Raw genomic sequence first — 14,173 nt, 5'->3', positions numbered from 1 at the left:
GGTCACTATCAGCCCAGGAAAGCTTGGTTGCTGTCTTTCTGGAGAGTTCCTGGGCTCAGGCGGTGGGAGAAGAAGAGGCAGGGTTACAATTAGTTATTTGAACATAAGGGGTGATGTAAATGTGAAGTACCTGCATTTCATAGAACTTCGGAATTTATGATTTGCTTTTTATTTATTTTTTTAAATTTTATTGGCGTGTAGTTGTTGCACTTAACAATATTGTGTTAGTTTCAGGTGTACAGCAAAGCAAATCAGTTATACATATATCCATTCTCTCTCAGATTCTTTTCATATATAGGTTATTACAGAACGTTAAGTAGATTGCTCTGTGCTTTGTTATCTATTTTGTATATAGTAGTCTATATGTGTTAATTCCCAACTCCCAGTTTATACCCTCCACTCCACCCCCTGCCATGTTTCCCCTTTGGTAACCACAAGTTCAATTTTGAAATCTGTGCATCTGTTTCTGTTTTGTAAATACGTTCTATTGTATCATTTTTTAAATTAGGTTCCACATATACGTGCTATCATATGATATTTGTCTTTGTCTGACATACTTCACTTAGTATGATCATCTCTGGCTCCATCCATGTTGCTGCAAATGGTATTTCATTTTTTTTCAGGGCTGAGTAATATTCTGTTGTAGATTGTACCCCCCCATCTTCTTTATCCATTCATCTGCCAATGGACTTTTATGTTGCTCTGTGTCGTGGCTATTGTAAATAGGGCTGCTATGAACATTGAGGTGCATGTATGTTTTTGAATTTTGGTTTTCTTCAGATACATGCCCAGGAATGGGATTGCTGGATCATATGGTAGTTCTATGTTCAGTTCTTTAAGGAACCTCCATACTGTTCTCCATAGTGGTTGTGTATGACTTGCTTTTTAGAGCATTTTAAATTTCTGTTCTTTGGGTAAATTTAAAGTCTTTGGTTGGAAAACTCACTGATGCACTGATTTGTTCTTTAATTTCTCTTAGCCTGTCACACTCTTTATCTCCACTTCACATAGGGCAAATCCAGCTGGTATTGAGGGCAGGGGTTTGGTTTTCTTTGGTGCCCATCAGCAGCATTTGGTCAGGCTGCTGTACGGGACTGATTTAGTGAGTAGTTGGAATAGTAAGTTACCTTCCTGGTGTGAATAGACATCTTTCTTCTTCTTCTTCTTCTTCTTTTTTTTTAATGGCTGCACCCACTGGATATGAAAGTTCCCAGGCCAGATACTGAATCCGAGCCACAGCTGTGGCAACCCCTGATCCTTTAACCCACTGTGCCAGGTCAGGGACCAAACCCTTGCCTCCATAGTGACCTGAGCTGCTACAGTCAGATTTTTTTTTTTTAATTTTTTTTAGGGCCACACTCATGGCATATGGAGGTTCCCAGGCTAGGGGTCGAATTGGAGCTGGAGCCGCCGGCCTACACCATGCCACAGCAACGCAGTTTCCGAGCCGTGTCTGTGAACTACACCACAGCTCACGGCAATGCTGGATCCTTAACCCACTGAGCAAGGCCAGGGATCGAACCCCATGTTTTCATGGATAGTAGTCAGGTTCGTTAACCACTGAGTCATGACAGGAACTCCGTGCAGTAGGATTCTTAACCCACTGTGCCACAGTGGGAACTCCTAAGACATCTTTCTTGCCTTCTAGCTGCAGTGCCTTGACAGCTTCCATTTTAGACTCATTCCTTTGGGGTTTTGCTTTGCTCTTGCCGGGTTCCTGCTTTTAAAATGTTAATGCCTCATAGGAGGATTTTTGCACTAAGCCGTTAACTCCTGAGCTGGGAAATTAGTTGAATTTATCCTTGGGACTCCAGCAACAGGACTCTCAAAGAACTTTGGGTTTTGAAGAGAAGCATTGGCATTCAAAGTGGGAAAATGAAGGGCAAAAAAGGTATGTGGGATGAAGGCATCAAGGGAAGGTGAAAAATCCATCCGATCCTTCCTTCCTTCCTTCCTTTCATCTTTTTAGGGCTGCACCTCGGCATATGGAGGTTCCCAGGCTAGGGGTCCAATCAGAGCTACAGCTGCCGGCCTACACCATAGCCACAGCAACGCTAGATCTGAGCCGCGTCTGCGACCTACACCACAGCTCATGGCAAATGCTGGATCCTTAACCCACTGAGTGAGGCCAGGGATCAAACCCTCATCCTCATGGTTCCTAGCCAGATTTGTTTCCGATGCGCCAAGACGGGAACTCCATATATGATTTTTCAATCCTCTCTTCACTTTTTCTGCTTGCAGTTTATACCTGTTCCAGGTGTGCTTATTAAATACTCTTGTTAAATTGACTGAGTGTATGCATGGCTGATTCGCTGTGGACTTGGGCATCTCGGGGACAGGGTGGAAGGGCATAATGTCTGGCCAGTCGAACTCTGGAAGTCCCAGGGCTCAGGGAGGTGCTGAGTGAGTGACAAGCTAGGACTTGTTCACAAACCTCCCCCCTCCCCCCGCCCCCCCTGCTGCAAGAGCTCAGGGAATATTTAGGCTCCAGTGATGGTTTGTGGAGGGAGGAGGGACCTGAAAATTTGGTCCAGTTCCTCCTGGGAACAGGGAGGAGAAATGGGCTTCATGTACTTTGCCCCTCTGGTCAGCTGATAGGACGCCCAGGAATGCTGGGTAAAGACAGATTCTGGGCACAGTGGAAATGAGGGCACAGCGGAAACAGATCCGACTAGTGTCCATGAGGACGCAGGTTTGATCCCTGGCCTTGCTCAGTGGGTCGGGGATCCGGCATTGCCGTGAGCTGTGGTGGAGGTTGCAGATGTGGCTCAGATCTGTCATTGCTACGGCTGTGGTGTAGACCGGCAGCTGTAGCTCCAATTCAACCCCTAGCCTGGGAACTTCCATATGCCGTGCAGGTGGCTTTAAAAAGCAAAAAAAAAAAAAAAAGAAGAAGAAGAAGAAAAAGAAGGATTTTGAAACCCATAGAGAGGGACAGACTCATCAGACTCGTGATCAGCCAGTTCACAATGGGGGGAGCAGCACCTCGTGTGTCGGAGGGATGGCTTGGATGACTGACTTTGGATTTTCCTCCCTCTGTCTCTAGGGACCCAGCTGGAGGCTGGCCTGGGAGCCGGGATGGCCGTCCACAAAGCCTTGCTGATGTGCCTGGGACTCCCTCTCTTCCTGTTCTCCACCGCCCACGCCCAGAGCCATGCCCCACCCGGCTGCAGCCCGGACCTCAACCCCCTCTATTACAACCTGTGTGACCGCTCGGAGGCCTGGGGCATCGTCTTGGAGGCAGTGGCGGGGGCTGGCATCATCACCGCCTTTGTCCTCACCATCATCCTTGTGGCCAGCCTCCCGTTTGTGCAGGACACCAAGAAGCGGAGCCTGCTAGGGACCCAGGTGTTCTTCCTTCTGGGGACCCTGGGCCTCTTCTGCCTCGTCTTTGCCTGCGTGGTGAAGCCTGACTTCTCCACCTGTGCCTCTCGGCGCTTCCTCTTTGGGGTCCTGTTCGCCATCTGCTTCTCCTGCCTGGTGGCCCACGTCTTTGCCCTCAACTTCCTGGTCCGGAAGAACCACGGGCCCCGGGGCTGGGTGACCTTTACCGTGGCCCTGCTGCTGAGCCTCGTGGAGGTGATCATTAACACGGAGTGGCTGATCATCACACTGGTGCGGGGCGGGGGCGGTGAGGCTGGCCCTCCGGGCAACGGCAGCGCCAGCGGGGCCACCGCCTCCCCCTGCGCCATCGCCAACATGGACTTTGTCATGGCACTCATCTATGTCATGCTGCTGCTGCTGTGTGCCTTCGCGGGGGCCTGGCCCGCCCTGTGCGGCCGCTTCAAGCGCTGGCGGAAGCATGGGGTCTTCATGCTGCTGACCACGGCCACCTCCATCGCCATCTGGGTGGCGTGGATTGTCATGTACACCTATGGCAACCGGCAGCACCACAGCCCCTCGTGGGACGACCCCACGCTGGCCATCGCCCTCGCCGCCAACGCCTGGGTCTTCGTCCTCTTCTATGTCATCCCTGAGGTCTCCCAGGTGACCAAGGCCAGCCCGGAGCAAAGCTACCAGGGGGACCTGTACCCGACCCGGGGCGTGGGCTATGAGGCCATCCTGAAGGAGCAGAAGGGCCAGAGCATGTTTGTGGAAAACAAAGCATTTTCCATGGACGAGCCGGCCTCAGGTGGGTTGCAGGACACCCTCCCCACGTCCCCTTTTCTTTGTTTGTTTGTTTTTTGCTTTTGGACGCCTGCAGCCTGTGGAGTTCCCGGACCAGGGATCAGATCTGAGCCGCAGCTGTGGCAACACCAGATCCTTAACCCACTGTGCCGGGCCAGGGATCGAACCTGCGTCCCAGCACTCCCAAGACGTCGCCAATCCCATTGTATCAGAGCAGGGACTCCCCCGCATCTCCCCCCTTTTTTTTGTCTTTTTGCCTTTTCTAGGGCCGCTCCCTTGGCACGTGGAAGTTCCCAGGCTAGGAGTCGCATCAGAGCTGCAGCTGCCAGCCTACACCACAGCCACAGCAACGCAGGATCCGAGCCGTGTCTGCTACCCACACCACAGCTCACGGCAATGCCAGATTCTTAACCCACTGAGTAAGGGCAGGGATCGAATCCGCAACCTCATGGTTCCCAGTCTGATTCGTTAACCACTGAGCCACGACAGGAACTCCCCCACATCCCCTTTTATTCCATCAGGATGAGGGGGGCTCCTCTTCTGAACAAAAGAGGAAGTTCTCGAGATTATCCACAGTTTTCTGCCTAAATTCCATCTTTTTAAAGATTTTTTTCCCAATACTCAGGTAATTCATGACTATATTTGCATGGTAAAATTTGAGACATTACAGGTAAAATTTCCCTCACTGTCTCTCCAATTGTACCCCGTCCCTTCCTGTTCCTTCCCCAGAACAGATAGATCACTGTTGACTGGGGTTTTAGCACTAGGTGTGCCTCAGTTTCCTCTTCTGTAAAATGGGGGTGATAGTGGTTCCTGTTTCATAGGATTCTTTGGAAGATTACCTTAAGGCATCTTCCTGGCACTTGGAAAATACTCTAGAAGTATTAACTAGTAGCTCTGTGTATTACTATTATTTTATTATCATTATTGTTATCCTTCCAGAGTTTGTTTTTCTATCATGTATGTATCTTTTCAGGGGCTCCCGTTGTGGCTCAGTGGGTTAAGAACCTGATACAGTATCTGTGAGGATGAAGGTTTGATCACTGGCCCTGCTCAGTGGGTTAAGGATCCAGCATTGCCATGAGCTGTGGCATAGGTGGCAGATGTGGCTTGGATCCGGCGTGGCTGTGGCTGTGGCTGTGGTGTAGGCTGGCAGCTGCAACTCTGATCCAACCCCTAGCCTGGGAATTTCCATATGCCAGGTGCAGCCCTAAAAAGAAAAAAAAAAGTAAAGATCTTCTCAGTTAAATTTTTTCTTTTTCATAAAAGCACAAGTGCCATATGCTGATCTAAGCAACACCCCTGGCTAGCCAGCTTGTCCCCAGGCTCCTGCCCTGGCTCTTTGTTAATGGGACGGAGCTCTCGTGGCAGAGCCGGCAATCCGGGTGACAGCCAGCTGCAGAGCCTGATTTTTGGAGCTGAGGTTACCCCAAAAGTGGAAGGGGCAGGAGGAGGAGAGAAGCCTCTGAAGGCTATACCAAGCCTCTCTCGCAGCAGCTTGGGAGGTGGGGGTGGAAGGATGGGAGGGTGGCCGTTCTCAGGGAGACTTAGCCAGTTGCCCTCCCAGCTCCTTAAGGAAGAAGCCTCTCTCTGCCATTTGTTCCTTGTAAGGACCTTGTATTGAGCACACACTGAGTGCCAGGGACTAAGCCTTTCCGGACGTGTCCTGTTTCACAGGCTACTTGAGTGCTCTCTTAGCTGGCTGGCTGCAGCCCCTTCATCTGCCATGACCCGGAAGCCTGGACCCCGACCCCAGATTGTGCTGATTAAGGTGTTTGGGGGCTTAGGACTTGAACTGACTGATTCTCGCGCCCTGGTCGTGGGGCCTCTGCCAGGGGGCAGAGGCAGAGGCAGGAGAAGTTCCAGAATCAGAACTCCCTCGCTTTTCTCTACAAGCCAAGATCCCCGAAGTGCCTGCTTTGGGGAAAGGAGTGACCCTCGCCCTGCCAGGCACTGAGTGATCTTGGACCTGCCCGGCCTGGTGCCAAGTGAAGGGGCAGGGGCCAGTTGGTGAGGCTGGCGGGAGAGAGGGGCTTGGGGACAGAGTTGGGAGGAGCCTCAGCTGGCCCCACCTTTGCTGTCACCTCCTACCCCCCCCCCCAGCCTGTTTGTCAGGCCAGCGAGCCCTCAGCCTTTGTCCTCAAGGCAAACACTTCTGGGACTTGTGAGGGTTCTTTTTTTTTTTTCCTTTTTTTAAAATTTAATTTTTTTTTTAAATGGAAAAATCAATTGAGTGAGCCCAGCACTTAGGGAGCCCTGTATAGCTGTGGTGCGGGGCCATCAGCCTGTAGGAGATGGGTGTCCGCTGTGCAGGGCCCCACAGCACAGCCTGCTCTCTGGCCCCCGGACTAGGTCAGCAGCTATCCTCAGACCCAGGAAATCAACACCCCCGAAGGCACAGGGAACTGTTCCTGGAGCTCAAAATAGTCCTGGAAGCTTGCCAAGGGGCCGCAGGCTGGAATGTGCTGGGTCTCTGGGTCCCGGTGAATGATCACCTGTCTCATGAAGATGTGGGGGTCTTGGGTGGGGGGGTGGGGGGTGTCTCTGCTGTATTTACCCCAGCACCTGGCAGCTGGCCCGCAGCGGTGGAGGCCGGAGCTGGAGGCTGGCCATCTTGGAAGGCAGCCGAAGGCCCGTGCGCCCCTCCTGGCCCCTGGCCCCGGAGAGCGGGTGGGGATGTGAAGGTTGCTGACGGGAGCATTTTTTCTGAGCTGTGGGTGGAAGGGGGCTCCCCACACTGCAGGAAAACCCAACAGGGAGGCAAACAAAGGGATGCTGGGCTCCAAAGGGGCCCTCACCCCTGGGCTGGCCTCCCTGGCCAGGCTCCCTGAGTTCAGTGTTACCCCAGGGTTGGCCCTTTTTCCTCTCTCTGCCCCCTGGGCAGCCTCACTGGAGAGCAGGAAAGGGGGCCCAGTGCCGAAACAATTCCTGTGTTTCCTTGCAGGTAAGAGACCAGTGTCACCGTACAGCGGGTACAACGGGCAGCTGCTGACCAGCGTCTACCAGCCCACTGAGATGACTCTGATGCACAAAGCCCCGGTGAGTGGGTCCCCAGATCCCCGAGACCCTGCTGGGGCCCGGTGGTCGGTGGTCGGGGCAGGTGGGTGGAGGCAGGGGGAGAAAGGCAAGCTCTGCATCTGATGTGTCAGCCTTGGGGGGGCCCACAGCCCTGGCCTGTGATATCCTCTTCCTGGGGTTGATAGTCTCACTGCCCTCAGCTGCACTGCGGCGGGACCTGCCTGCCCCGTGTCATCGGGGTGTCACCCACTGAAGCCAGAGGCTCCGAATGACCCCTCTCTGAGCTGGTGGGAGCAGCTTAGATGAGGGTGGGGGGCTCAGCCAGGTAGGTGTCATTCTTGGTGGACAGAGGACCACAGGGCAGGTCTGGGTATGTATCTACTCCTCAAGCACAGCTGTCCCCAGCGGCCCTCCAGCTCTGTCCCCCCAACCCGCAGGCAGCAGCTCTTGACCTTACACCTCCCCTGGGTTCTGGAAACCAGATGCTCCATTAGCCAAGGGGGGCGGGGATGGGAACAGGAAGCCGATGGGATAGATTCTTATTCACTCCATGGAAGTTCCTCCTCCCCAGCCGGCTGGCAGGGGCTGTGGGGAGAGGTCAGTGACCCCCCCTTGGCAGGAGGCTGGGAACAGGAAGCCAGGGAGGTCAGCAGGGTGGCGTTCTCATCCCCCTCCCCGCTGTGAGCCCCGGTGGGGTGGGGGTGGGGCAGGGGGAGGCCAGTGTATCCCAAACTTCCTACCCCAGTGCCTTCCCTCTCCCGAACCCTGAACCTGCAGCCAGTGCCAGGAGCGCAGCATGGGCAGAGGAGTCTCTGAAGGACAGCAGGGCCTGCTGGCTCCCAGCCCCTCCTCCCTGCCTGAGCACATGGAGCCTGCTCCCTGGGAAGGATCTGGACTCTTGTATTTTATCTAACACAGTGGCCCCAAAAACATGGTCCCTAGACTCCCCCCCCCCCCCGCATTACCATTACCTGGAAACCTGCTAAAAATGCAAATCAGGGGAGTTCCATTGTGGCTCAGCAGGTTAAGAACCCACCATGGTGTCCATGAGGATGCGAGTTCGATCCCTGGCCTCGCTCAGTGGGTTAAGGATCCCGAGTTGCTGCAAGCTGGGGCATAGGTCGAAGATGCAGCTCAGATCTGGTGTTACTCTGGCTGTGGTGTAGGCCAGCAGCTGCAGCTCCAATTCAACTCCTAGCCTGGAAACCTCCAAATGCCCCAAGTGTGGCCCTAAAAAGGAAAAAAAAAAATGCAGATTGGGTGGGGCTGGTGATGTGGGGCTGATGGTTCGTCTCTCTTCAGTGACGTCACTCTGATAACTTGGAGTAATCCAAGCTGGGATGGGAGAAACCACCCTTGGGAATCTGCCAACACTGCCTACAGATAGGGTGATAAACATTCATAGCCCTCATGGGGTGGGGCCCGCTAGGTGTGGATGTGACCAGGTGGTTTTTCGGTTTTTTTTTTTGGTCTTTTTAGGGCCGCACCTGGAGCATATGGAGGCTCCCAGGCTAGGAGTCGAATCGGCGCTAGAGCTGCCAGCCTACATCACAGCCACAGCAACTCGGGATTTGAGCTGTGTCTGCGACCTACACCACAGCTCACGGCAATGTTGGATCTTTAACCTGCTGCGTGAGGCCAGGGATTGAACCCGCATCCTCAACGGATACTAGTTATATTCTTAACCTGCTGAATGAGAGCTCGGAGAATTTGGGTTTTAAGTCTCCAAAACTTAAAACTCTCCAACCCCAAACCAAGCATCTCTAAATCAGATGATAGATGAGAATTATGTTGCATGCTGGAGGCCTGTCAAAAGGGTGTCCTGGGCCAGGCGCTCTGGCAACTATGATGCTCTTGGGGTGTAAGCCAGGTGACAGCTCAGCATGGCTTACCCTCCATTGCACCCCAAGATTTGGGGAGCAGGACGTGGCATGAGACGAGGATCCTTCTGAAAAGAGCCATCCCGGAGTTCCTGTCGTGGCTCAGTGGTTAACCAACCTGATTAGTATCCAGGAAGATGTGGGTTCGACCCCTGGCCTCACTCAGTGGGTTAAGGATCCGGCGTTGCCATGAGCTGTGGTGTGGTGTAGGCTGGCAGCTGCAGCTCCGATTTTACCTCTAGCCTGGGAACTTCCATATGCTGCAGGTGCAGCCCTAAAAATTGGAGAAAAAAAAAAGTAAAGAAAAGAGCCATCCGCTGAATGAAGCTCAGGGCCATTGGAGGTGACAGGGGCCTCATTTCCATGCCCAGGAGGGTGGCTCTCTGCAGGGTGAAATAAGAGGCTAGAGGTCAGAGGTCAGCCCCTCCCTTTCTAGACTTGGAGTCATCCGTCCAGGCTGTCACTGGCCAGCTGGGGGGAGGTGGGGGGACAGGGAGGAAAGGGGGAGCTGGCAGGCACAGCCCTGCAGGAAGCGGAGCGTTTGTGCATCCGCCTGGCGGAACCTGGCTGTGAGACCTCCTGTTCTTCCTTCCAGTCTGAAGGAGCTTACGACGTCATCCTCCCTCGGGCCACTGCCAACAGCCAGGTGATGGGCAGTGCCAACTCCACGCTGCGGGCCGAGGACATATACGCGGCCCAGAGCCTCCAGGAGGCCACGCTGCCGAAGGAAGGCAAGAACTCTCAGGTCTTTAGAAATCCCTATGTGTGGGACTGAGTCAGCCGCCACCAGGAGGAGGTGGGCAGATTGGGGGAGGGTCTCCCCCACCCCCTCCCTCCTCGCTGGCTCAGGGCAGGTCTCGGGCCTCCCCCCCGCTGCCACCGTGCCGGAGGGTGTCCCAGAGCCCCCCACTCACTCAGTGTTTGTGAAGTCCAGAAGCCAACTCTGGCTTCGTGCCAGGGCCACCTCTGGCAGCCACGCTCCAGCCAAATAGCGTTCTTGGGGTGGCAGCCGGTCGGCACCTACATTCTCTGGAGTCTTCGGAGAGATTCCTGCCACCTCGAGAGAGATGTTGCAGGGGCTTCTGTCCCGGGTCTTGGTCCTCTGTGAGGAACAAGGGTGCCTAATAAACACGATTCTGCTTTATTAACCCTTCCTCTGGGAATGTCGTTTCTGATCTGGGCTCTTGGTCTCTGATGCTCGAGGCCTGTGGTGTTCCCTCTTTCTGCTCCTCCCTCCAAATATGGCTCCAGGAAAGCTGCTTTGGAGTTTTCCTTCTGTGCAATGAAATCGCTGTCACCTCTCCCCAGGGATGGGTTCTTCAGCTGAGCCTGGGTCCGTGTCCTGGGCCATCAGAGTGGACCGCTGGGCCCGGCTCCCATCTTCAGTCTTATTCAGCATCTGGGCTTGTCTGAAACCAGGCCTCCGCCTTCCAGGACCCCCACCACTGGCCATATGAGGTGGGGGGTGGGGGGATGGAGCAGGGGAGGCAGGCTCAGCAACCCGTGGTTTTGGGGAAGATGGGCTTAACTGCAGCCCCTCCTGTGGGAATGGTGGCGAAGACCCCTGTTAGGGGATGAAGTGAAAGACCCCTGCTCTGGCTCAGATCACACATGTGTCTGGGCAGGAGTGATGCAGAAATGAACAGGACCAAAAAAAAAAAAAAAAAAAAAAGGGGCGTTCCTGTTGTGGCTCAGTAGTAACAAACCCAACTAGTATCCATGAGGATGCGGGTTTGATCCCTGGCCTTGCTCAGTGGGTTAAAGATCTGGTGTTGCTGTAGCTGTGGTGTAGGTCACAGATGCAGCTCAGATCTGGCATTGCTGTGGCTGTGGTGTAGGCTGGCAGCTGTGGCTCCAATTCAACCCCTAACCTGGGAACCTCCATATACCACAAGTGTGGTCCTAAAAGGCAAAAGAAAAATAAAAAAGAAAGAACCATGACTTGTTTACGTCGAGGATGGGAAAAGCAGCTGGTTGGTTTCACTCCTGGGCAGGGTTTTTTTTGGTGATCCACATCCTTTAATTTCATTATTTTTACACTGAAGTATAATTTATTTTTTATTTTTTTATGCTTGAAAATTATTTTTATTCTTTTGCTTTTTAGGGCCACACCCACAGCCTTTGGAAATTCCCAGGCCAGGAGTCGAATTGGAGCTACAACTGCCAGCCTATACCACAGCCACAGCAACGTAGATCCTCAACCCATTGAGCGAGGCCAGGGATCGAACCCACATCCTCATGGATACTAGTCAGATTCGTTTCCACCGCTCCACAATAGGAACTCCCTATTTTATTTTATTTTCCAAATTTTTATTAAATTTCGTATACTTTAGTTAATGGAAAAATTTTTTTTTCTTTTTTGTCCGCCCCACGGCATACGGAGTTGCTGGGCCAGGAATCACTTGCACCCTATGCCACAGCTGAGGCAGGGCTAGATCTTTATCTCGCTGTGCCAGGTCAGGGGTCAAACCTGCATCCTGGTGCTGCAGAGATACTGCCAATGCCGTTAAGCTCCAGCAGGAACAGAATTATTTTTTTTTAATTGAAAGGAGCAGGGGTTTATTTACTTATTTTGTTTTTTAAAAAATTTATTTTCTCCTTTTTAGGGCTGTACCTGTGGCCTATGGAAGCTCCCAGGCTAGGGGTCCTATGCCACAGCCACCGCCACACCAGCACCGAGCCACATCTTGCAACAGTGCGGGACTCTTAATGCACTGATTGAGGCCAGGGATTGAACCTGCAGCCTCGTGGATACTAGTCAGGTTCTTAACTCACTGAGCCACTACAGGAATTCCAGAAATGAGCAGGAATTTAAATGCCCATTTATTCAGTCCTTTATGGTAAAACTTTTCCATAGCAGCTCATTTTAATCCTCAGGGCTGCTCCTGAAAGGTATGCAGGACAGTACTCGCTTTCCCCTTTCTAGAATCAAAAATCTCAGAACTGGACCATGTTTTAGGGTTAGACAGGGCCTTGGGGCTAAGTGTAGTTTTTTTCACCCGCCAGCCTGAAAGCAGGCTGACCTAGAGTGGCCACACAGCCTGGGAAGGCCGGCCAGGCTTTCTCAAGACTATGATTTTCAGTGGGTCACGGGGGTCAAAGTGGCCTGGGTTCAGACAAGCAGGGGCGTCCTGACTGTGGACCCTGGTTCAAGGCTTTGCAAGGGGATTGACAAATTTACCCCTCCCAGGCTTGGGAATGTTTCTCCCCAAAGTCTCCAGAAGCTATTTTCTGATACCGGTTGTAGGGGAAAAAATGTTGCTGTTGGAAGCAGGGGGAAAAGGTTGCCAGAATTTAAAAAATCCAACGTCTCCTTCGATGTCAGATCACACCAGCCCCCTGGGGACCCTTTTTTTAGTTGTTCTTTAGTTGTTCAAACACTTGTTTTTTCTGGTTACTTTAGGCTCAGTCCCCGCAGAATAACACGAGATGGTAGACGCCCACTTTCCTGGACCGCACATCGTCCTGATGTCCTCATTCCTGTGTCCAGGCTGGGCAGGGCCCTTGTCATTGGAGCTGGGAGGGCCTGGAGGCCACCAACCTGCAGCAGTGGAGTCGGGGGCCTTGTGAAACACTAAGGCATGTGGCTGGGGCTCTAGGGCCACCTACCCCCCCTTCCTGCCCAACCAGCCTCTCCTGGTCCCCAAGTGACTTGAGACCACAGGAGCGGTCTGTGGACACCCAGCCTGCCTCTGGACACCCGCCCCCCACGTCACTGCCCCTGCATCCCCTCCTGTGGTTCTCCAGATGGCCGTCCTCAGATGTCCCTCTCTTCACAGCATGGGCCTTCCGGGACATCTTTTGGTGTCCAGCCTCAGCTTGTCTCGCTCCGCTCCAAGGTGAAGCCACACCATGGAGAATTTGGCCCCTGCCCTTCTCACCAGGACCTTCTGCCGCCATCTGGACCATGAGGCCACCGAGTTGGGCAGAGCTCACTTGAGGCCTGGACAGATAGCGCCTTTCTTCGTGGCCTGTGGGTCCTAGATCTGAGCCCCTCTGCATCACCAGCTCACACCTTCAATGAACTGGGTCCCATCAGGACACAAGGTGGGGGAGTTCCCTTGTGGCTCAGTGGGTTAAGGATCTGGCATCACTGCTGTGGTACAGGTGTGGGTGTGGCCAGAAAAAAAGACACGAGGTGGGAGTTGGGGCTGCATTCTCAGGGATCAACAGAGGGCTGGGCCAGATGGATGGGGGTCTAAGCCTCTCCCAGGATCGGACTTGGGGCGGCTCCTTAGATAAGTGGCTTCCAGGACTGAAGATTGTGCCATTTCCTGATGGGCCGATGGCTAGGTTTCTACCTCATCTTGGACACCTGGCTGCTGGCGCCGCAGCCCTCATCCACGACGTGCTCCAGCGGGTCCTGACGGCCACCCAGAGGAATGGGGGCATCCTTGCGATGTGTGATGCTGGCACTGACAGAGCTGCGCACACAGCTCCAGACTCGGGGGGTGGGGGGGGGGGAGGAGAGCTCTGTAGTGTCGTCTCTTGCTTTCCTCCTGCCCTCAGGTACCAGAGCTGGCTCCTCTGAGGCCCCGGGAGCGCCCCTCTGTGCGCTGAGATGAGGGACCATGAGTGTGATGCAGGTGCTGACCCCAAAGTCAGTCCCACAGCCCTCCAGGATCACTGTCCTGCCCCAGCTCCTGTGCCTTTGTCACTGGAGTGTTTCTCCAAGGCTAAGTTGGGTGAACAGGCCCTGCAGAGAGTAGGGCTGTACAGTGACATGTGACAACGCCCTTCCCAATCACTCGTCCTCATACTGGGCTGCTCGGTTCCATGAATGGGTATTATTTACTCCGATGGAAGGGAAGGGGGAGCTCTGTGCACCTCCGACTCCTCTTGATCTAGGTTAGCAGCCCCAAATCCCTTAACAGTGAATAAAGGCGCTACCTTGCTTTCCAGGGTGATAGTCTTGCAGGAGTCACTGCAGCACCAAGGGGCCCCTGGGAGCAGCCTGCAGTGACTGTGGGTTTGTTCAGCCTCCAAGTCCCCTGCGGGTGAGGCTTGGGGAGGGATGGGCTTGGGGACAGATGCAGGCCTGCTCGGATTCAAGAATACTCTGTGGCCCTGCTTCCTCCCGTCTTTGGCCACGTGGAGGAGACCCATGGTCCAGCCGTATCACAAACAAGCCTTGAAAAAGCCAGCGT

General features: G+C 53.7%; 1 protein-coding gene across 7 annotated transcripts in view; it reads left to right on the top strand.

Moving 5' to 3' along the window:
- The window catches only part of GPRC5C (G protein-coupled receptor class C group 5 member C), a 30,003-nt gene extending 16,076 nt beyond the window's left edge, over window positions 1-13,927 (top strand). For 5 of the 7 annotated variants that reach the window (XM_047757728.1, XM_047757727.1, XM_047757726.1 and 2 more), the window contains 4 exons: window positions 3,047-4,132; window positions 7,073-7,167; window positions 9,622-9,771; window positions 12,430-13,927. In XM_047757728.1, coding sequence (XP_047613684.1) covers window positions 3,079-4,132; window positions 7,073-7,167; window positions 9,622-9,771; window positions 12,430-12,462 — 1,332 coding nt within the window. In that variant the 5' untranslated portion in view covers window positions 3,047-3,078 and the 3' untranslated portion in view covers window positions 12,463-13,927. Of the gene's footprint in view, window positions 1-3,046; window positions 4,133-7,072; window positions 7,168-9,621; window positions 10,175-12,429 lie in introns of those variants that run through there. The other 2 variants (XM_047757731.1, XM_047757730.1) reach the window with 2 other exon arrangements.
- The last annotated feature ends 246 nt before the right edge of the window (window positions 13,928-14,173 follow it).

Source organism: Phacochoerus africanus, chromosome 14 (genome assembly GCF_016906955.1).
Source record: "Phacochoerus africanus isolate WHEZ1 chromosome 14, ROS_Pafr_v1, whole genome shotgun sequence".
NCBI lineage: Eukaryota > Metazoa > Chordata > Mammalia > Artiodactyla > Suidae > Phacochoerus > Phacochoerus africanus.
Note: the sequence above shows the minus strand (reverse complement) of the source record. Positions and strands in the feature narration are given on the sequence as shown.